The 23,894-nt window shown below is 38.5% G+C and overlaps 1 protein-coding gene across 2 annotated transcripts; it reads right to left on the bottom strand.

Moving 5' to 3' along the window:
- Positions 1-813: 813 nt before the first annotated feature.
- LOC111575123 (14-3-3 protein epsilon) lies at positions 814-23,481 on the bottom strand. Of its 2 annotated transcripts, XM_035952743.2 has the most exons (7): positions 23,272-23,481; positions 15,382-15,581; positions 13,049-13,155; positions 10,212-10,418; positions 9,308-9,444; positions 7,775-7,828; positions 814-2,631 (listed from the first exon to the last, which is right to left on the bottom strand). In XM_035952743.2, the coding sequence occupies exons 1-6, from the start codon at positions 23,333-23,335 to the stop codon at positions 7,821-7,823; spliced, it is 723 nt and encodes a 240-aa protein (XP_035808636.1). In that variant the 5' UTR covers positions 23,336-23,481; the 3' UTR covers positions 814-2,631; positions 7,775-7,820. The 2 variants fall into 2 exon arrangements, with proteins under 2 accessions (XP_035808636.1, XP_023135826.1); XM_023280058.3 differs by lacking the exon at positions 7,775-7,828 and having other exon boundaries at positions 23,272-23,480.
- Positions 23,482-23,894: the final 413 nt, after the last annotated feature.

Here is a 23,894-nt window from a genome sequence, read left to right as displayed (position 1 = left end):
TTCTGTTAACGGTGTAGCCATCCCATAATAGACCACTTTAGAAGACCTTTAAAGTGCTTGAGTTTACAAAAAGTCTTCAAATGTTGATTAGAATCGTTATAATTGCACTTTGATTTTGCAGTAATCTGTGAATGCAGCAGACAGATGAAAGTGCAGATAAATAGAAATGAGAAACAGGAAGTTTTTACTCCGCCAAGGAGGCGGAGCCTTGGCAGAGTAATAACTTAAACCACATAAATGTCTGTCTTTTAATAACTTAATTATAGACTTTTAGTTTATGAAAAAAATATTTTTGTTTATAAAGAAAAATGTATATCCCTAAACAAAGAACCATCAAAATTACATCATTTATCAGACCCAGAAACGATGAAAACAGAATCTGTGGATTTTCAACTTTTTGAAGGTCCTTGAACTACTTGTATTTATGTTATGTGCCATACAGTGGAAAAACTGAACTAAATCCAGGCTTTTAATAATCACTCACTTTTTTCCTATATGTCCCATTTTAAAACTGTATTGCATTCATAAATTTTAAATTCTAAACATGTATATGTCTATTCATTGATTCAACTGTCAACCAAAATTCATTTGAATTGAAAAATTTTGTGTCAAATATTGCTATTTGACAAAATGATTGCGATTAATTAATCACAACGCCTGTAGTTAATTAGATTAATTTTTTTATCGCGTCCACCGCTTATATATAATTTGATTTTATTTTTTCAAATTCGGAGGATAAAACCAATTTCACTGCTAGCCGTCGGTGCCCTCTAGTGATTAAAAATCAGATGAAAAACCAAAACACACACCTCATTCTAACGTTTTCAATTTGAAGTTTAATGTTAATTCCATGCTGTGTTTCAGTAAGAATACAGATGGTACTTGTGGCTCCGGTGAGAATATCCAGTAGTACAAATCAGATTCACGTTACACATACTGAACAGAAGGAAGAGAGGAAATGAGAGGAAAGAGACGAGTTGAGACGAGGAAACCTGAAAGAGTCAGGGGAGTAAAGATACAGCAGGCCTCTATTTCCCAAACTGTTTTTATATAGTGCCAATGCAAAACTGCATTACATTACAATCAAAGAGTGTTGAGCATTCCCCTCCCGCACACACACACACACATTTTGTCTGTTAAAAAGCCATTACCTAACTATCTGCCATTAGCAAAAGCGCTACAGCCTCGCAGCACAATACTTGGTCCGAGAGTGGACGAGAATAGAGGTCAGTGATGCTCGGAGAAGGGGGACATTCTGATGTTGCCATTTTAAAAAAACAAACAAAAAACCCCCCACACACGGATGTGTTGAAGGAGCAGGTTTAGTAACCACAAAGTAAAGAGGGCACTTAGTTCTTCCTAAAAGCTTTAACACATCCCTTTTAAGCCTTCCTTTGTGGCTAAATTTCTGATAACTGAAGTGTTTCAAAAGTGACAAAAGCATGGACAACATATTGTTCAAAAACACACATATACAGGAAACAAAAAAAAAGATGAACACCAGAGTACTGTCTTTAAATAAAGTCTTGCATATGTGTGTTACCAATACAGGCAAACATACTTGGCAACAGATGATACAGCAACGTAAAGCAAAATAAAAGCAGTAAAAGAGGACATGAACTTTACAGGGATAGTTGGGTTTCTCTGAAGTGGTGTAGCATGACGTACGTGTTCATAGTGTTTATTACCTACAGTAGACGATCAGCACCACAGGAAGCTAAGCGATGTACTGACGTGGACGGAGTCAGCAACAAAATGTCTTTCAGCAACCTCAAAAGTACAATCAGTTTGCTATGTTTAAAGTACTTTCATCGCTTTAAAACAGTTTTCCTTTAACTGTTTAATTGCTCTCTTTGGAGCCACCAGACTCCTTTGACCTCGTTGAACATGCCAGTTGCTGGTCTGGTGCTGTGTTACTTTGGTGTTTTAACATGTAAGTTAGAATCTGAACTAACGTGTGAAAGCGCTAAAGTCACGCAGCACTAAACCAGCAACTCCCCCTTTCTGTGTGGTGAAATTACAGTTGGTGTCAAAGGAGCTTGGTGGCTTTCAAGAGAGTGATTTAACAGCTTCAGTTTCCTGTCGGGATGGACTGCAAGGTGAAGCAGTGAAAATACTCTGAATATTACATACACTTTAAGTGAGTTTTTTTTCCCCACTAGGTGGCACATTTTGCTGCTGACCCCATCCACAGCAGTTCATAGCTCAGATTCCCTGCCTGTTTCTCCAAACTGGGAGTGCTGATGTACCTCATACAGCCTCACTTCAAAGAAAACCCACCTGCCCCCTTTAAAGGGAACAGGCTTGCAAAAGGAGTCATCAAAACAAGGTAGAACCCCTGGGTAGTGGAGATGAAGACCCGAATGGGCCCTGGGGGGACCGGGAGATGATGTGCATATGAGGAGAAAAGGTGAGACAGATGGTAGAAATGGAGGGGAAGGCAGAGAAAAAGTGTAGGCTGCAGTATCAACCCAGATGAAAACTGTGGCTGGGGACAGGAGCTAGTGCAGGGAGGAGAGAAATAAGAGGAGGAGGAGGAAGAAGAGGAGGATGAGGGCTCATCTTGTGTTGATCAGTCGCACTGGGCCTCTTCCTCCGCATCTTGCAGTGCTTCTTTGTTCTGCTCTTCACCTGAGAAAGACAAAAACGTGGAATAATGACGAAGGTGCTGATATCTCTGCACTCAATTAGACATTTTCAAAGCTGCATCAACAAATAAGAAAACACAAAAACAAACAGCAGCAGTCAGCTTAAAGCTTCAGACCTTTATTCCCTAATAATGATTAATCAGTTAATTGCTGTTAACCATTTAATCGACTGGAACATATTAACTGATAACTCAGAAAACGAGGCACGTGTACTTTAACTACAGTACCTGGTTTGGCCACCAAGTGGAGCCTCTTACTGTTCATTGAGATGGAAGACCAAAGTTTGCTTAAATTTTAATGTCATTTTAGTTGTTAGGTTTGAATTTTGATTGCTGTGGATGGGAGAGGTGGGTTTTGGTGTTATGGGGGGGTTTAATAAGCAATGGGTCACCATGACAGAGCTGTTAACAGCTTCCAGTCAGGTTACCAGGACAGTGTTACTGTAGCCACATGGCTAATGGAAACAAGTAGATTTAGCGACAAACATCAAGTATCCGTGATTAAGAATGGCTTTGTTTAGACAAATCATAGAATACTGATTACAAAAGTGTTGGCTATTGTTAGAGCAAATTGATTAAAATTTGCAGTACTGATCCCTAATGGGTCAAGCTCAGGTGAAACTGCAATATTTTCAGTGCATCTCCGTAACATCTCTTCTGTTGTCTTTCCTTGCCTGGTAAATACCAACATCTTTCAAGTTCATTGCCACAGCCATTAAATAAAATGGACTTTGATCTACATGTGTGAAACTGATGGAGTTAAACGTGTTTTCAAACAGCAGAACACCCATTAAACTTACCTTTCCTTATTTAGAGGGACCGCAGACAATATTTGATACTGTATAAATGCTGCTAATTTTTAGGGCTTCTGCTCAGTTTTGTCTGCAGTCCAGTGACAGGCACCCAGTTAAAGGGTAACTTTGGTGATTTTTAAATAATTTTCTTAAAATCAATTCATCAAATGAAAAGACCAAAACCAACAATGAAAGGATCCTACTAATAAGAAAGTTGATCTTCACTTTTTTTTTTTTTTTTGCAACATTTCAAAAGTTCACCTCAAATTTGCTTGACCATCACATGACTGCACTGCTTGTGTGGCTCTATGAGAGTAATAAGCTACACCTATCAACAGTTATACAGAGTATAAAAGGATCCATTGATTGTTGGTTTTGACCTTTTCCTGGGCTTTGCGGACTATAAAAAATACAGAAGTTGACAAACATGCATACATTCATAATCATAAACAACATTACATCATAATAAGCATGAAAGAATATTCACTAAAATGAAAAGCATGCCTTTGCAGTTACAAAGTGGAGGTGCTCAAGCTGAATCAAAGGAAGATGCTGGCAAGGTTATCATTTCCAATGCTGAGAAGATAATATTCTCCTCTCAATCACAGGATGTGCATTTTGTTTACCCACAAAGCCACCCATGGAGGTCATTTACTTAAAGACTAAAGTCAGGCAGTAAGAAATGTGTGAGCAGTCACCTGATGCTCATTTAAAGGCAAATTTGTATATTTTTTAATACACTGGTCAAATCTGAGATTTTGCCTCCATAAAATGTGTTCTTTTAAGCTAGTGGAAAAATACACATTCACAATATACTTTGTGATTATTTTACTACAGAGTCTATTGGACATATATGGAGAGAAAAAAGAGCGTATTTAATTACATACTACTTTTTTTTCAAAATTTAAAACATAAAATTTCTGAAAACTTGGAAAGCAAAACATAACTTTTAATCAACCAGTGAAATTTAGATTATATCTGAACTGTATTTGTTACATTTGCACATGTACACAATAGTTTTCAAATAGAATGTATAAAATTTTACAATGCATATTTTAAGTGTCCAAATAAGTTTTCTCTCATACTCTGAGTCAGAAATCTCCACTTCTGTAGTACCTTCATACGCCAAATATCATCCATAGCCTCATTTATAGAACATTTTATTCCTCAAAAAAATGGACAAACTGTCTTTTTCCAATTTTTGACACTATTTTCAGATTTACTGAGTAATAAAAAAAATCTCTCTACAAACTTTCACTCTAATCTGTCAACAAAATGAAACTAGAATTTTGAGGCTGGCTTTATCCGAGGTTTACATTTTTGTTCTGGAGATTAATGCAAGTTGAAGCATATTGAATGAGATAATTCCTAATTTGCACATTTAAACATACAGTTACACAAAACTTGTAAAACATGAAAATGATTGTCTTTCTGGGAAAGTTTCAAGCGGATGTCTGTTAGTTCTCATTTTCACCTGCAGTGTTTCACCTTAAAAAGTGCACAGCTAACTTTGTCTGACAAATGTGTTGACCAGTGGATGAGTCAATCATGCTAAAAATAACCAACATTTACAAGTAAAGTGCAGCATTCACCACTGACTGTGTCAACATGCAGGCCAGTGACTTTATTCAACAGTGTCTTCCATACAAGCTCGGTAAGATTTACTAAAGGGGTAAAATGCCTCATGAACCTGTGCAACTGGTTGCTTAGAAAGGTTACTATAGAGACAGCACAGCCATCCGTGTAATGAAGAATTAAGAGGCAGAAATAACAAAAGGCTTGAGAATCCATCATGATTAAAATAGAAACCGTAACAGTGCTCATTAGCGCCACAGCTAACAGGGATGTGAGAAAGCTGCAGGAGTCGGAGCAGCGGCCTCCAATGCTGCTACTGCACTTTGTTATATCGCACTTCAGTAAAAGCTGAGGTTTCCAAACTCTGCTCAAACTACACATGATCTATATGCAGTGATGCTGACGTGCACAGTGGAGAAGCATGGTGTCCACAAGCTCTCTGGGTTAAATATAAGGCTGGAATTATTTGTATTTTTTTCCACTGTGGAGGAAATTTAAGTTATATTTCTATATTTCATTTGTTCAGACACTTTCCGATTGGAAACCGTTAGATCAAGGCTTGTGAAAATCACAGAAAGTCTTTGAAGACAGTCAAAAAATAAATCAGGTTCTGTTTCAGAAGTAAATGGTAAATGGTCTGTATTTATATAGCTCTTTACTATACCGGAAACGATACCCAAAGCGCTTTACATTATACATCACATTCACACACACATTCACACACTGATGGTGGAAGCTGCCATGCAAGGTGCTAACCACGACCCATCAGGAGCAGTTAGGGGTTCGGTGTCTTGCTCAGGGACACCTTGACATGAGCTCTCCAGGCAAGGATCGAACCGGCAACCCTCCAGTTACAAGACGGCCACTCTACCCACTGAGCCATGCCGTAGGGAAATTGTATTCAAGATCATATTGATACTGTGATGGCAGAGAGGTAAAACCACCCTCCATGAAACGACATCCTCTGTTTGCCTTTATCATGTCATTTCCTACCTGTCACTTACTTCATTTGCTATCTTGTTGGTTACCATCATTGGTCTAATAAAGTTGTGCAATTAGGACTGGTATATATCTTTACAGTTGTAAATAGCTACAACTGTAGTTGTGTTGTTCGGAAGGAAGACAAAAAGAAAGTTTTTAGTTAAATCCTCTGAACCCCAAAACAGGTTTCAAAAGCATGTTCACTTTATTTTTGTTAGAAATAGACAATTTACCACTCAGAAGCTGTAAAAACAGAAAGAATCAGCTTTCCGACAATCCCTAAATAAATAATGTGTGACGTCCAATTCAATTGGGAGATTTTTTTTAAAAGTTTTGAAAATTTGCAAAAAAAAAACACGTATATTCTGCATAAAAAAAATTATTCTGGACTTCTCGATGCAACTGAAAAGCTATTATTAACTCTTCTGCAACCAGCAGTCAGGAATTTGTCAGCTGAATTGTAGGCTGTGTGTACAAAGAGCAGATACAAAAAAAGTACAGAAACATTAGGAGAATTGACATCAATGCAGCGTGGCTCAGAGATGGGATACAAAGGATCAACTTGTCAGCAAGTTATTAGAAGATACAGTCAGCATGGTGAGATACCTCTCTGGAGTTGTGCAGAGAAGTGTGAAAACACTGTTGCAAAATTATAAGTCATAAATTATCAATATTATGTAGAGTCAGTCACCATTTTTTCCAGCATTGGTAACACCTCTGGCACCAATTTTGGAAAATAGTCAAAAAAATTAAATTTCTTTTTCTTTTCTTTACAATTTATGACTTTACAACTGTGTCATATTGTTCAAAAGACATTTTCTGAGGTCTCTCTGCATTCTAGCCATGGTTGTACTGTTTACGTAATGGAAGGAAATTTCTATTGCACTGAAAAATGAGCCCTCAATGAATAAAAACGTGGCAGGGGAGGAAAAAAAAAAGCCCTAAAACTGCTTGGAGTTCAGAGAGTTACTACCAATTAAACTGAACTAATCATAAGCCCAACCTGTAGCTCGAAACCTAAAATTAAATGAGCAGCAAAGGATATGAAGTGTAGATGGATACTGACAGAATTTTAACTAACAACTTGATCCAAAATTTTGATCTGATGAATAAAAAATGTAACCGTGACTGTTGTGTATTTAATGTGCTGCAATGAGCTGATAATTTTTCTAGAAAACAGCCTCTGCTGCAAAAAAAATAAAATCAATCAAGCAGCTTGGAGAGAAAACATTAAACAGAAGACTACAATTTCAGCTGGTCTGTGATGGAACTAAATTAAAAAGCAGATGATATAATCTGCCAGTGATGACTGTCATTTTAATCAGTCAGGGCTGGCTATAAATGAGAAACAACACTGCCAGCATGCTTCAACATCAGTTCTTACTTTTAGAAACTAATAGATAAAAGATGGGAGATTACAGTTTGCAAAATTTGGTGGAACGCTCACATGGGGACCTAACTATTGTTTCACGACACGTGGGAACCTGTTCTGATCTGAAGAGATAAACTGAGAAACGGTGAGCGGTAAACAGCCTTGCATGACTGAAAGTTTTGCGGACACCCTGGAGACACTAAAAACACACAGCACTCGAGTTCCACTTGTGCAGAAAAGGGTGGAAAAGGAAGCAATACAGTTAGACAAATTACAGTCGTGTGTAATAATTGAAAGGCCAGACATGTTGGTGCTGTGAGGAAGTTAGTGAAGGAGGTTAGGGTGATGAGACAGGAGTGACAGCTGGAGGTGGAAAAAAAGCCCAAGGCAGGAGCAGTGACTTACAAAACACACTTCTATAACGGAGAAGAGGGAAGAAGGAGGGCTGTCCTTAAGAATCTAAAGAGGAATGAGGGGAGATGGAGAGTTAGAGAAGAGTGTGAGTATTGAAAAGAGGTGAGAGATGCTTCAGATTATAGAGAATCCACTGTGCTCAGAGGCAAAGTTAGGGAAACTTCAAGTTTTTAGATGGTATCTAACATTAAGAATGTTTCAGAAACCTTCTCTGCAAAATTAAGATATGCGTCTTAGAAACTGCAAAACGGGAGACTTTAAAACTACGAGGAAATCAGGCAAACTGCAACTTATAATAGCGACACAAGGGAACAAATCTGGATTTAATACTGCTGGGAGAAGAACAAAATAAATGAATGGATGAATAATTCTAATTAGGAACGATTCCTTGAGGTATTCGAGTAATTTGATAACTAAAATTCTTCGAGGCAAAATTCTCTGAATCCAGGCTTCCTTTAATCCAGTATATACTCGACCCCGGGTCAGTAACTAGTCCGGACCCAGACTTCATCCTATACGAACCCGGACCTATAAACAATGAATTATAAAGGGACTTTAAATTTGACGGGACGCTCCTAATTTAACCAGCGCAGCTCTTCTAGTGTTTACCAGATCAGAGGACTGAACTACGAAGACAGTTTAACATAGTTAGGCTTTCTTTGTGTGAGTCGGCTCGACAAAAACTAAAACCTCAGTCAGAATTAACAGGTATGAAGGTGGTTTTTAACCTTCTTTGTTAACTCAGACTTTCTGCTTCAAAGTCGTCACACAAATAGGAAAGTTTAATGCATCATTTGACTTGTTTTCCACAAAATGAACCGAATCTTCAGCTGCTTCAGTCCACAGGTTGCTTTATTGGAAAACAATGAGGAAAATCTAAATTTATGAAGGTAAAAAGTGCTGCGACTGGAAATTTTGTAAGACAAGAATGCTGGCAGAAAACTTGATATATCGAAAGATGATATTGTGTTGAAGTGCATGTAGGTTTGACACTGTCCCACAATGAAGGAAATCACTTTAATTTGTGGCCAAGTCAAAGTGAAACTAATGTTACTGACTGAATATTGTTTAAACAGTTTTCTTATTTGTGTTCTATCAGTTGCAGTACCAGCAGTTTAAAGAGGCCAAAAAATATTTTTATGTGATTTTTGCATCACCAACTAAATGCATGTGGGGTTCCCATGGCTTTGAGTTTTAGTTGAATACCCCTGTACGATACTACATATGTACAAAACCCCTGTACTATACTAGATATGTACAATACCCCTGTACTATACTATATATGTACAATACCCAAGTACTATATAACGCAGATGTCTGCCCGTGTTCCACAATGACGGTTACTTCTGTTGCACAGCACGCTTATTTCCACTTTTGACAGTGTAACGCACGTGTCAAGCGTGGAATCCGATTACTCGATTAATCGCCAGAATACTAAATTGCTAAAATAATTGATAGCTGCAGCCCTAATTCTATTAGATGCTGCCCATTCAACTCATCTACTGTAAAGAAAGGTTCACTCACCATCTCCCTGCACGTCTGAGGTCCATAGTGTCAAGTTGTCACGTAGCAACTGCATGATAAGTGTTGAGTCCTTATAGCTTTCCTCGCTCAGCGTATCCAGTTCTGCAATGGCATTATCAAATGCTTCTTTTGCCAACCTATAAGCGAGAAGATGCAAGACAACACGGTCACTAAACACGCATACAGAAAACACTGGTGGAAATATTGTAAGCTGACTGGCAAAGACACAGTCCAAGTATCTGTGCTGTTCGTGCTGCAGCAGCACCAATGGAATGAAGTAAAGGGCAAGAACAGAAATTAGTCTGTTCAATGGAAGAAGTTTTCAGAGTCATTTAGCTCCAACAATGTCGAACAGCTGGAACACACGCTCAGTTTCTTTTCATGTGGTTTGGACCACAGCAGAAAGGAGAAGATATTAAACCATGTGGATGTGATTTACAAACACTGGATTAAAAAATGCAAACTGCAGCAGCTGTGAAGGACTTTTTTTTGGAAGGGAGCCCCTAGAAAAACATTGAAACAAGATGTTCCACTCCACCTGATAAATATCCATCCTCCTCTGAGCTCTAGCTCAGCGATCAGCTCCAGATAAAAATGTCTTTTCGTTTTGTTTTTAAGATTATGTATCTTTCTGATCAGTGTTTTTTGTGTTTAAAATAGTAAATGTGCATACCAAGATGACAGTGACTAAAAAAGCTCTGTTTAGTAATGGATGCTGGTTTTATTCTAGACATGATACAATCAAATACTTGATACCAAAAGAAATGTCAAACATTGTACGGCTTGCACACATTTTCTCAAATTTGAGCTTTTTTAATGGTAAACCATCATAATGAGCACTTGCAGTTGGGATTTTTGACTCGAATATTTTTACTTGCTTTCAAACGGCTCAACAAACACTCACCTGCAAGCACGGTCTGGCGAGTTGAGGATTTCATAATAGAAAACTGAAAAGTTAAGGGCCAGTCCCAGACGAATGGGGTGCGTTGGAGGGAGTTCGATCATGGCGATGTCACTTGCGGCCTTGTACGCTACCAAACTGTTCTCAGCTGCCTCCTTCCTGTCATTGCCTGTGGCAAACTCTGCCAGGTACCTGTGGTAATCTCCCTTCCTGAGCAGGGGAAACACAAAAGGTCAGATATCAACTTACACACAAGCCAATACCAGAAAAAGACAGTTCAGAGCACTGATGGTTGGAAATATCCAAACAAAATCAGGGCTACATAGTCAAATGTCCTGTTTTGTACAGTGTGGGATGAATACATGAATTGTATGTTGCTATGATGAGTGAGAACCCTAAGAAAAAAGCGGTTGGTTTATGGAAATACTCAAAATGAAATCCAAATACATCTTAATATTTTACTGTCACATTATTTTTTATGGTTTTCTGACATGTCACAGCACATTTCATTAAAACTTGAGCTGCAGAAATGTGATCTTTTTAATAACTTGTAGCAGATACTGGATGAACGGTGCTTTACTGTCTATCATGCTTTAAAAGGAATAAATATATACACTGTAGTTGCTCACAGCAGTGGCATGATAAGCAGCGAATAATGAAAAATCTCTCCCCGTGGTAGTTCGTACCAAAAAAAACTTTTTTTAGAGACTGTATGTTACATGTTAGAGATTTAAGGAAACAAAATCCATTTCAAATAAATAGAGCTGAGAAGACTGAAGCACCATTATGAGCCTGATCAGTATCTACAGGTCTGATAGTACATGTGAATGAAGTTCATAGAAATACATTTACCTGAAGCAGGGTTTGAACACTTAAACAGCAGTTTTGCAGCTTGATCATGTTTTTGTTTACAGATTTATATGGCAGATATCTGTCTGTTAGGGGAAAAGCAGGGCAATAAATGGTGGGTGAAATTCTCTGATGTGACTTTTTGTGGTTTTGTTTACTCAGACGTTGGTGATTCCAGCTGTATCATGTATTTATTTGCTTAAGAGACACACTGTGTCATGCTGTGTTGCAGAGATCTCATTCTACAGAAAGACAATAAGCGTTTAAATGCATCTCATCTTCAGTGCTGGATCGCATGGTTTTCCCTCTACAGCCATCAGACCTCTACTTCACCTCAACCTATTATGAAACATTTTAAATGGGACAAGGCTGTGCTGCTTTAAATTAGATGAAGTGTCGCGGCGAAGAAAAAGCAAAATGCATAATTAACATCAGGAGTGCAAAGTGTGATTAAAAGTGAACAGAAATGTTTGCGTTTAGATAAAACAGTTCCATTCATGGTGACAGAAAATCTCCAATGAGCAGCTGTGTTGATGTTTAATGCCCTGAGGGAACTAGAAGGCAAGATCAATGGCTTGGCAAGGTATGTGGAGCCTAAAGCCAGAGTTTTTTAATGTCATGAAGGTGGCCTCTTAACCTGCTACATCACCATGGTAACCAATGCTTGGTTTAAATCTGCTGTAAGAAGCGTCTCCCTGTCACCTGGTCTTTCATGGCTGGATTCTCTCAAAGCGATGCAGATTTCCAGCTGAGAAAATATGTCTTATCTGAAAGGTTGTTGAGCTGTATGGTATTAACGTCACTGAACGAAACTGTGTTTTTACAGTAGCACAAACTGTATTGTTTCACAGGAACCTGCATGCGTCCAGTTGATGATGTTGAAAATGCATAAATATGGTCTTAGGTTAGGTTCCTATTTGCTGCCCAGTCCATTAGATTTGCAGCTAACAGTTCACAGATTGTAAAACCGATTAGTCTAATGGTAGAGTATTCAATAAATTACATTTATTTCACTGTAATTTGTCCAAAAACTCGAGCGATTTTAGCGTCGGACCTGAAGGCATTTCTTATATATAATGTTTAAATGTAGCTGTCGCATTAAAAACAAGTGACTGCACTGAGAGGTAAAATAAATATTTTAACTTTCATCATTAACATGTTTCTACGAGCTTTCCTCTCTTGCAACATTTGCAGTATAAGTGATTTTTGTGTTAATAACCTGTTACTGTCGACAGAAGTCGGCAGCACACAGCTGGCCCACTTTGTGCAAAAGAAGAGTCAAATGACAAGTCAAACACCCCCTTTTATGGGAGGGTGCATCAAGCCTGATGAAGAAACCTTAGTTAACAAAGAAAACTGATAACCATTGTTGTGATGCCCATAGTCACTGATTGGGATTTTAGGTTTTGTCAATCCAGCTAATACAAAGAAAGCCTAACTATTTGGAATTTCTTCAGGTAGTCCAAGGAACGGACAACAACACTTCACTATAAATATAAAATTAAGTGGCAAAGTTGCACACATTTATAAAATAATTAACTACCATGACGCTCATCGGTTGGAAAAAGGTGAGATAAAATAGAATAAAAGAGTGAAAAGAGGTGCACAGAAACCCCTTTTATCCCAGAGTCATCTAGCAAATCATGCTACATCAATAACAAATACACCTTGCTGTGTGGACATTTGTGCTAATGTGATGTTAAATAAATAAGGAAAAATTAAAATAAACATACATTTACATAAGTTCCCATTCAAAAGTTGAAAAAACTTCCAAATGGGCCTGGAGATGGGCCTCTGTACCGATATTATTCCATTAAAAATCAGCTGTTTCCAGCTAGGATAGTCATTTACCACATCAACAATGTCTACGCTGTATTTCTGATTCATTTAATATTATCTTCATTGAAAAAATTGCTTTTCTTTCAAAAATAAGGACATTTCTAAGTGACCCCAAACTTTTGAATGGTAGTGTTTATTTACTGGAAACTTACATTTTGTAGTAGAAAACCTTAGATTCTCCCGTGGTAGCAGCTAGGATGAGGTGCTTGTCCAGTACATCCAGAATGTCGTTGCAGATTGATTTCAGCTCTTTCTCAACCTGCAGACAAAAAAAGCACACAAAACCCTGCTGTCAATGAAGGGTCAACTGCAAATGCTGGAACAAATTTAATGAGTGTTTTGGAATTGCACTTCCAATTTAGCATTTTAGCAAAGTAGTTACACAGTTTATGCTGCTTCACAACACTAGAGTGGGTTCGCTTTGTGTTGCCACCGATTCAGCGAGAAAATTGATTTGAAGTTAATTCATGGTTGCTGCCCATCTCATTATTTCACTCAGACTAGTGCTGCTTGGCTGTGAAACCTCCCCATTTCCTCTCAAAGTGTAGCAGTCAGTGAAAAACGATGTAAAAAAACTCCTGCCAAAGAGGGTAAAGCAGCTCTGGCATCTGAACTACTACACTCGTCTCCATGAAATAACAAGAAAGGTATCGACTTCAAATCGGTTATATTTCAATCTAGTAGTCTGAAATTGTGTCTCCCCTCTGACAAACATTATTGCCCTTTAGTTTACTCACTTAGTTTTGCACAATTCTTTGATGCCTATGAAATAATGTTTGTAATTTCACCCCATAGACACTCAAGAACTGAGACAAGATAGCCTAATATTGTTTTTTAACACAACTTCACACTCCACAAAAAGCGCATTTATTAGTTTCAGACTTTGGGAAAGTTGGGGAAAACAGAAAAAAAAATCTCCAAAACTACTATATCTGCGAACTCTCTCTTCAACTGAACCACATATTTAGATTATTCTATGTTATCTTCTCCCCTCAAAATGTTTAGAGACCCCTGATAAATGCAGCTTCCCACTTCGAAAACATCTGATCCTGTTTTGAGTTTGTATTTTCATTACTATGTCCAATTCAACACGTTTAAAGAAAGATATTTGTTCAATAAACTTGTGGACAATGAGTGTATCCCTGACAGTAACAGTGACCGTTTCTACTCAAGTTTCTCATCACATCCACAACAAGAAAAGCACTCAGAGAGCGCAGTACTCTGCCAAGGCTGCTCAGTTCATGTGTCATTTTCGACAGTTGAAAACTTTACTAAAAATGACCTTGCGCTGAGCACAGGCATGTGTTATGCATGTGTACGTTATTTATGGATACCGAATTGTGTGTAAATTACTCGAATAACGGTCTGCTGATCAGTTCATCACTTTTGGCAAGCCTTTGTTTTGCTAGTGTTAAAATAACCAATCCCTCTATGCTTTTATTTTGAAGGTGTATTTTTAATGTTACAGGCTTTTATTTTGTAACCACTCCAGTGACACAGGAAATGTTCATCTAAGAAGTGGTTTCTTGATATGACGAAGACTGCCGAAAAGTCTGAAAATTCACGTAAAGATGAAAAAACGGTTACACGCTGTTGCTGTCTAGCAAAGGATGTGTATAAATTTAGAAACACCTAGCTGCAATGGGGACAAGCTCTTACAGTGTTTCCTGAAGAAAGGAGTGAAGGACAGAAAGGTGAATTTGTGTTCAAAATAAGGCTGACGGCTGAACGTAAATAAAGGCTTTGTGAAACACCAGGAGCTTCACTATTATCTGGCTGAGGTTTGCTACATTGCGTGACCTAAATATGTAGCGGGAGGCAGGAATTGATGGGACTCAGAAACAGCCCACAGTTTAATCATTTGTTCATTTCAACTGATAAATCACAGTCATTTTGTAGCAGGATCGCAATCATGCGATAGTCAGCAGGTAACTGACACAGTGTTCACGTCATGGTTACAGTGACGCCGTGCCTGTAGCTGTATCTCTCAATGGAAAATCCTTAACAAATCCGTGGATCCAGACTAAAAACCGCATCACTGCCAAAATCTAATCACTTGGTCCTTGTGTCATTTCTGACCTTCCCTGAAAATTTCACCCAAATCGGTTAGTCTGTTTTTGAGTAATGCTTCACACGGACGGACAGGCAGACAGATTCACAAACATACACCGATCGTCACATAACTCCGCCTATTAAGCAAGATGGCGCTGATTGAGCGGCAGCCAGTTGCAACAGCTCCTTATGCTTATCCTTATCCTTCCTTGGCGGAGTAATAAACAAAGACGTTTTATTGCTGCAAGATCCACAGGGGACATATTTTTTTGTAGAATGCTTCTGTGTGATGTAATATGATTTTCTAAAGTTCCAAAAGGGCACAAAATGGCTTTACTGACATTCAAAACTTTCAGATTCTCAACAACTTTTCAGAAAAGGAGGAACAAGAAACAATAATACTATCAAATGTGGGTTTCTAACAGTGTCTGACCGTTTTTCTGTATTCTCGGATCATCTTTAGTTTGTCTTCTCCGCCTTTGTTTTCTTCTTTCTGTTCAAGGCTGCTGATTATCCTCCAGGAGGCTCTTCTGGCTCCAATCACGTTCTTGTAGGCTACAGACAGAAGGTTCCTCTCCTCCACCGTCAGCTCCACGTCCATACTGGCTACCTTCTTCATCGACTCCACCATTTCTGAAAGACACAAGGAAACGAACACACATAAGGGTTTATGTGAAAACAAGTGACCCTGAACTGCACCTTCACCCAAGCAACATTATAGGCTGGTTAACTTGGACATACATGTATGCTATATCTGCCTAAGTTAAACTAAACTCTCTACCTGTCTGACCAGATATGCAACCTTTACCACAATCTGTTCAGTCGTCACCACCATTACGGTTCATCTAGTTCCACAACTCCTATATATATATATATATATATATATATATATATATATATATATATATATATATATACATATATATATATATATAAACATTAATTGGTGGCTAATTGAACCATATGCTAAATAAAATACACAAAAGGTACCCTGAGGAGCTACTGATATTTTGTTGTGCTGTACAGCATTTTTACTTTCACATAATTACAGTTATTCCACTGATTCACAGGTGGCGCTAATGAGCAACAATGAACACTAACAAAGCTAGCAAGCACAGGTGTAAACCATACAGGCTTTAAAGTTAAGTTTGATAGAGCTGAAAGATACAGAGCGGTCATTAAATATACTTTTTATTTGTTTAGCACAATGCTCTGCTCGCTACCCTCAAGACGTTGTATTGAAAAGATTTCTCAACATTCTGTTCATGATTGAAATGAAATTCTGAACAGGGTACACATCTGATCTTTATTCAATGTCAGAGGTGCTGAACAATAGGTAATAAAATAACATTTAATCAGTTCACTTCTAACTTGTGTCATACATTCACGTTCAAGATAGTTAAGATAGTCAAAATACATTCGACCTTAGTAGGGGACTGTTTTTGCCCTCAGTTGCATCAGTCTAATAGTGTAAACTGATACGTGATTACACCACAAACATCACATCTCATGTAAAAACCGAGGCAGACACAGCTCAGACAGATAGTCAATATATTTGAACTTTCACACAAGTTGTACAAACTGTCTGTGGGAGAAAACGAGACACATCCCGTATCTGCAGTTTACAAGCTGATAGTAAATTCTCTGCTGTAACATTAATACACGAACCCGGCAGCAACAAAACACAACAGTCTCTCCGGCAGTTAATGTCTCTTCAACAACAATGCCAAAGATAGGGAAGTAAGTCACATTAGAACTACCTTCACCAGGGGATTGCAATGAAGACTCTCCAGTTGCACTGTGTACTCAACATCACCAACAACTGAAATTGGAAAAATGCGTCACTTAATAAGGAATTTTATTCACTATATGAGGTAGGAGCTGGGTCTGGACTGACTTTGCAGAGGTCTGGCCTTTAAGAAACCATGTTCTAAACTTAAAAATCAATACTGTCTTCAAAAATCCTGCATCATTCAAGCTCAAGTCGCTGCAGTCCCAAACTGCCTCCCTGAGTTACTGCACCATTTCTCACCGAGATCCGTCAGAGGCACTTTAAAAACCACCACCATAAAATCTGCTTCGAGTTCTCCTGTCATGTTCCTGCATTATCATCAATCTGATGGATGATCGCGTGTGTTTATTCAAACCCATATTAGGTTAACAATTTTCACTGAAGAATTGGTGCTCACCGTGGGCTCTGTGGATTAGTCTTGGAGGAAATGTTGCAGCTGAATATTTTCAAGTGACTTCTCAACGCTGTGAAAGAAAATCTCTCACTTCTTTTGGGGTGGAGGCTGATATATCAGAGGCAGGAATATTAAATCTGGCAGAAGAAACCAAAACTATCTGCATGGCCAAATACCACTAGAGCCAAATGTGAAAATATGTTTTAATATATTGGATTAATATTCAAAACTGTCCTTGATTACAATTAGTACCATTTGTGGGTAAAAAGGAGCTTTCATTGATTTTAAGCACATCCTCCAACCATTAAAAGAGAATTAAAGCGCAGATTTGAGCCTTGAAAGGTTTCCGTCATCCTCAGGGTTTCATTAATAGAGTGCCTAGGACGCTGCATGAGCATAAATTCCTCTAATGCAGACATTCACAGCCTGTACACACCTATGGACAGTCCTGGGAGCTGAGCCAGGACAGTGGACCAGAGTGCTGAGCTGGGTCAAACGTGATTTGTCTTTGTAGTGCTTTTAAATGTGACATCTTCAGTGTGTCTCAGTGTGAAACAGGAACACACAACTCTGTGATGAAATGACAAAAAAATAAATAAAATCACAGTCTGCTCTGAAGGAGTAATTAATCAGCACAATAAGCCATCTCCATGAGGGTTAATATAAATGAGACACAATATGGAGCCTCTTTAATGAAATTATTGGGAGCAGCTTGAAGAAGGTTTGTAGGAACATAAACACCTAAATTAACTTGCTTCTGCAGCTGTCAGGAAATATACATCATGTTCTCTATAGATAATCCTTAGAATATATGAAACTATAGATTTAATGCATGTTATTGTAAATGTGAAAATGTAGCAATACATTCTTTGCGGTGACAGAATTCCCCCTCTTACGTAAGTATAGCAGGTGTGGCATTTTAATGACAAAATTTGCCATTATCTTCAGTGGTAATAAAAACAGAACTGTGGCTCAAGCTGTGGATGAGTCACAGTTGATGCTAAACCTTCTACTCTGGAGCTGGGTGGGGCAACATAATGAAAGATATGTGATTTCTCTGTCCCTCAAAGAACATCAGAGCCAGTAGGGAGAAACTGTTCATTGCACGTGTGAACTTTGCTACTCAAACACACTCAAATAATGGCAGACGCAGCAGCTGATGACAAAACTAATGAAAAGTAGTCCGATTACTTCAGTTTTTGTTAAATCTGACATCAGCTGGGCTGTAATGCTGTGTAAAGTTTGTAAAACCTCAGTTCAAAGTAACAGCGGCGCCTCAGATCTGTTCCAACACCTGAGACAAAAGCATGCAGTGGAATGGTAGCAATGTGTGCCTCTGTGAGATTTACATGCTAGTGCCCGTCCCAATTACAAAACCACGACTACAAAAGCCACGAATTTAGCTACGTTAGTGCTAGAGGTGCTTTCATTAGGTTGTTTTGCACCTTGAGCTCCGGCTACAGGGGAAATGTTGATATTTTTAATCAAGAAACCCATATCTGAGTCATAATATCTTTTAAGTTAGAGAGAAAAAAACAACAATGAATCACCCATGAGACTGAGTGGGGAAAAATAAATATCGGTATTTAGTTTTTTGGACATCCTGCCCATCCCTACCCTGGAAGTAAAGCAGAGTGTGCCAATCATTTGGCTTTTAACACCACAGACAGGGTGTTATCTGTGGAGGCCAATAGCAGTGTGCTGCTGAAAACCGATACACAATGGTTACAGGCCAGGAGGAGCACTATGCTGCTTTGATCACTTACTCTGGCCTGTGCTCTCAAACCAACCCAATGACCTCGCTGTGCTTTTAAAACATTTTTGCAGCATTACAGGCACTGCAGATCCACTGAAAACTGATCACAGTCACAGCTTCACTACTTGTTCAGAAAAAACAGGCCTCAATAACCTCAGCCAGTCTGTAAAATGTGGTTAATGCAATAAAGAGATGCCATCTTCAATGAACCATTCGTCAAGGTTTGCCTTCATAAAAGGTTTTTTTAGGCTTCAAAAAGGTTTCAATTTAGGTTTTATTGAGAACAAAAATAAGAATTTACTTCAATTGCGATTTTATTTAGAATTAGAATCACTTTTTTTGCCAAGTAGGTTTTCACATATGAGGAATTTGACATGATTGGTGCATTACAGTTAACGCTGACAAGTCAAGAATCTTTTAAGGATAAAGAGGTTTAAAAAAATAAAGCAAGTTTTGGAAGTCAAACAAACAGCAAGTGCACCTAGTGCAGGGAATATTCAGTAATGGAAAAGTAAGAGAAATGTTTACAAGTGAGGCAGTGTGCAAATTATTCATTTGAGAGGGTGTAAATTTAGATAATATACAGTGTAGACAACTTGACAAGTACAATAGACATTTATGTATATAAAATGATCAGAAAAGACAGAATTCTGTTAGTAAGTTAACAGACTCATTGGCTTTACTCTGTGGACAGACTCTGCTTAACATCATACATAGTCACACCCCAAAGGCCAGGAAAAACCGTGCTTTAAATATGATTTGAGTACAGTAAGTGGTGCTAATAGCCAAGATTCCTCTATAGGGATAAAGAGAGAGATTATATGCTACCAGAGTTTCTGGTCAAACTAGAAAGATATGTTGCAGCTAAATAATGAGCATCAATATGGCCTCTTGCTCTGTATTTTCTCAATTTTGGTTCCAAGTGGTAAAAATATACATTTACATGCATATTGATTTGTGAAAAGACAATGCTTTGGTGAAACAAATTGCAATAGGATGTAACTGAATCCGACTTGCTCATAATGCAACTGTGAGAGCCAGTTTGTTTTTGTTTTACCAATTTAGTCATATGCTGTTTTCTCATTTTCATAATTACTAATTAGTACATAGACCTAAACGGTTCCAACATCTTCTCTCTTTTCTGTGTTGTGGTAATTTTGGTAAAAGCAGCAACTGTTCACTATTTATTTGCTGCGACTGCAACATGATCCACTCCGTTTCAGCTGCCATTCCTTTATGAAGAACCAACACTGTGGCACATTAACCATGCTGCAAGCTAGAGTTCTGGTGGTGCAAATGCATTGCGAGGCGGACTAATGGATGCTCAATTATGTACTCATCAGCTTTAATCAGATTTCTCAGCCAAACTTTAAAGTTACTTTGAAATATTAGGACTTTTTTGGACAGCTGGCATTTTAACTCAAGTTTTATTTGTGCAAATTACAACTGCACATATAAACAAGTGTATCTGCTAATAATTTTGTTCCTATGTATCCACTCTGGTACCAATATCCACGGAAAGCATCAAAAAACATGGAGAATTCCTGCCTGTGCTGCAGCAACCTGTTTGTGATGTTTTATTCTCTTTATCTCTCTCACTCGCATCACATATTATAAGCAACGATACCCCAGGAAGAGAAGCAAATTTAACAATAGCCAATCATTAATCTGTAAAATGGACTATTAAACAAATATATGCCTTTATTTAAAAACAACAGGACAGAAAAGAGACATGTCTGACACCCTACTTGTGGGAGCCGACACACTAAACAGAATGTCTACAATCAACAGCAGCAGCACCACTAAAAAATGTGGAAAATGCAACTCCACTGATTCCTTTTAGTGGAAAAAGGACATCAGACAAATGGAGCTGTGAGAAGTCCATGTGTGGGGCAGACAGTTTAACACACCATGTTGGCTCTTGATAATGCCATTTTTCTTCTGCCTTTTTTTTTTTTTTTAACATCTGTCTGAATATGGAAGAAGCTGTAAAGCAGCCACTGTGGATAGGACACTATGGTCAAATAAAAACACTCATCAGGACGGTAAAAGAAACCTCGAATGATGTGCTTTTGTGAGCAGCCATGCACATCTCATACCGTAAACTAATGTGTGATCATTACTAAAACGGCATTAACACATACATGCATCAATTTCTCTCTGAAGAAAGCCAAGCAAAGAAGTATTTGCTGTGAGTCAAATGGAACTGGAACAGTGAATAGCCTGAAAAATTGTTGAAATATACTAATTATACTGATAGTTGATCGATTTTTCAATGCCTGAAAAATCTTGACAAAAATTTAAATTTTCTGCATTTTGCTGTTATATATCCAAGTAAATTCAATATTTTGGGGTTTTAAGCGTGCTAATTGGACAAAAACAACATACTTAAAGCCATCGCTTTGGACTCATGGAAACTAGGGTGGCCATTTATTCCAATTTTATCATGTAATTGAGAATAACACAGAGTTGCAGTGATTAAAATCAAAGCATATGCTGGCAAAATATGTATATAATTGATGTACTCTGTAAAATATTCTTATGCTTCAGTGTCTGATTGCTGTTTGAGAGACACAAAATTGTACTATCCATCGATATTCTATTACTCCTTCATAGAGCACCACCACCTTTTCCATCACCTGCTGGTTTTACTCTATCAGCCTCCAGAACAGAAACCGCCTGCAGAGGACTGTCACTGTCTGCTCTAATTTAATAGAACTACCTCTACTCAGAGCTCTGTCTGCAGTATTCGAACAGTTAACATGTAGACTGGCAAACCGGATCATCCATGACCCCTCACATGCTCTCTTCTCAGCATCTGAGTGGCTCTCTTTTGGTCGCCGTCTTCACTGCCCTGCATGCAGGACACAGAGGAGAAGGGCTACGTTTGTACCCAGAGCGGTCTTGCACCTATATTGTTCATTGTATTTTCACTAGTATGCCATATTTGCACTAGAATGTTACTAAGTTGTGTTTTTTCTTTTTTCATTTTACTTGTGTTGACATTTGTATATATTTGTTTTATTTATGTTACTTATCAATTCCTTGTTTTTGTTTTACTTAATTTCTTATGTCATTGTTGCATGGCCTGCTCTACATGCCTTTTTAATTGCCCCCTGGGAACAAATAAAGTGTTCTGAATCTGAATCTGGTAATTCAACATGGGTTTCTTTTCTGATTCAGAATGAGCCTTGAGGGGGTGACTATGTATGACAGGAAGCACAACTGGTCAACGTATGGTACAGGCAGGTATACCTGATTTAACAGAAATCTGTGGTTTTTGTGGTTGTTTCTTACCATTTGATAAACATAAAATGCACATTACGCTTGAGTAAGTGAAACCTTGGTGAACAAAGTTGTTTGAAATGTTTTATTCTTAAAATTCTGGTTCTGGCTAAAACATATTTGGGAAGTGCCAAAAATTCATTTATGGAGGAAAACAAAAAAAACAACAACAAAAAAACTTAGGAACCATGCACCAAACAGCAGGCTAAGTGTACTAATAAGGCCTGCATGTGTCATGGCAATGCCCCAGATTTGGGTTGATTAAGTACAAGTAAACCAATTAAACTTTTGATTTAATATTGATAAACAACAAAACACCATTTGCTTAGATTATTTGAAGTTGGTCCAAGCTTAACTCGTGATCGAGTTTATAATTTAGCCACCAATTACTGACAAAACACTTAATTTACAGCTGCTACTCTGAACAAAGCATTGTATGTGATTATTTAGCTGCTACAGGGAAAGCTAAACTACAATTGTTAAAAATTGTTAAAAAGCAATGCCACCGTAAAATCTGTCCCAATACGATATAAAAGCGTATTAAATCTAAGTTTTCTGCAAGTTAGCCTGCCTTCTTACCATAACACTTGATGGGGGCGACATGCTGTTAACTGAGGCAGCATTTTGTGATACATTTTTTTAGGATTTGTTGGGTGAGAAATATCCCGGTCGATACTAGAAATTAAGAGTAAGTGCAAGTCATGTTGGCCGGGGTGTGGACGCCAGGTCTGCCGCTGGATTTTTGAATGGAGTTTGGCGTGACGCGTGTCGCGGCTGAAGAAAGGCTAGCAGGCTAGTGAGCAATTACGATAGCTAGCTAAGTAACGCTAATCTCAGCCAGTAACTCACGTAAATGTTAACTAAAGCACCCAGGAGAACACGCTGCTGAACTGCGCTCTCTATTTGACAAAAAAAAGCATTTTTAACACGTTTAACGTCTCATTCGGCTTGCGGAATCTCCGCCATTTTGTCTCCTCTCAGCCACATATCCATGTGAACCGCTTTACCTGTGCCTCCGAGCCCCCTGCGCAGGGAGACCGCAGGGGGAAGTGGGGCCAGGCTCTCTGCAATGACCGACACATAACCGGACACTCACCGTCATATCTCTCCGCCTGCTCGGCGAGCTTCGCCTGGTAAACTAAGTTCTCTCTGTCCGCCATGGCGCTCGGGTACTGGGGATTTTCGTGGCGTCCCGGTGGAAAGGGAGGATTCTGGGCTACTCGGCAGTTCCTGGTGGTGGATCAGCAACAGCACAGTCGCTCCGCTGAGCCGAAGACCCACCGGTGGCACTGGCGTAAAGATGGCGCCGCTGCTCCATCCGGGTATTCCACGCAGGACCTCCTCATGATCCCGCCTCCAGCCCGGAGCCAAGTCCCGAAATAAACCGCTGTCCGAGACGAGCCCACCAAAGTCCATCCAAATTCCGCCAAATTCAGTTTTAAATTGCTTCTCAGCACATACAACACCTCTATGATCCATGTGATTTTATTCATTATTAATAACTCTTAAATTCGGCATGCACATAAAACACAAATAAGCATGTTCTGAAAAAAACAGTCATTTTTTTGTGTTTTGGAACTACAGCTTGTGAAAATGTTAAATCAATATAAAAAATCAAGTCAAATCCATTCTCTGCTAATTTCTTTTTTGTATAAGTTGAATAATTCTGAAATATTAATTTAATATCTAACAAAGACTACATTGCATTATTGCATTAAT

The sequence above is a fragment of the Amphiprion ocellaris genome, chromosome 14 (genome assembly GCF_022539595.1).
Source record: "Amphiprion ocellaris isolate individual 3 ecotype Okinawa chromosome 14, ASM2253959v1, whole genome shotgun sequence".
Taxonomy (NCBI): Eukaryota; Metazoa; Chordata; class Actinopteri; family Pomacentridae; genus Amphiprion; species Amphiprion ocellaris.
This window is presented reverse-complemented; position numbering and strand designations above follow the sequence as displayed.

What these genes read in the sequence shown, in the direction of transcription:
- LOC111575123 (XM_023280058.3), bottom strand. Translation starts at nt 23,335, where the DNA reads ATGGCGGACAGAGAGAACTTAGTTTACCAGGCGAAGCTCGCCGAGCAG. An exon ending in TCCGAGAATACAGAAAAACG is followed by an intron (nt 13,156 to 15,381) that starts GTCAGACACTGT and finishes TTTTGTCTGCAG; the next exon opens with GTTGAGAAAGAGCTGAAATC. An exon ending in TCGCCAGACCGTGCTTGCAG is followed by an intron (nt 9,445 to 10,211) that starts GTGAGTGTTTGT and finishes TCTCGCTTATAG; the next exon opens with GTTGGCAAAAGAAGCATTTG.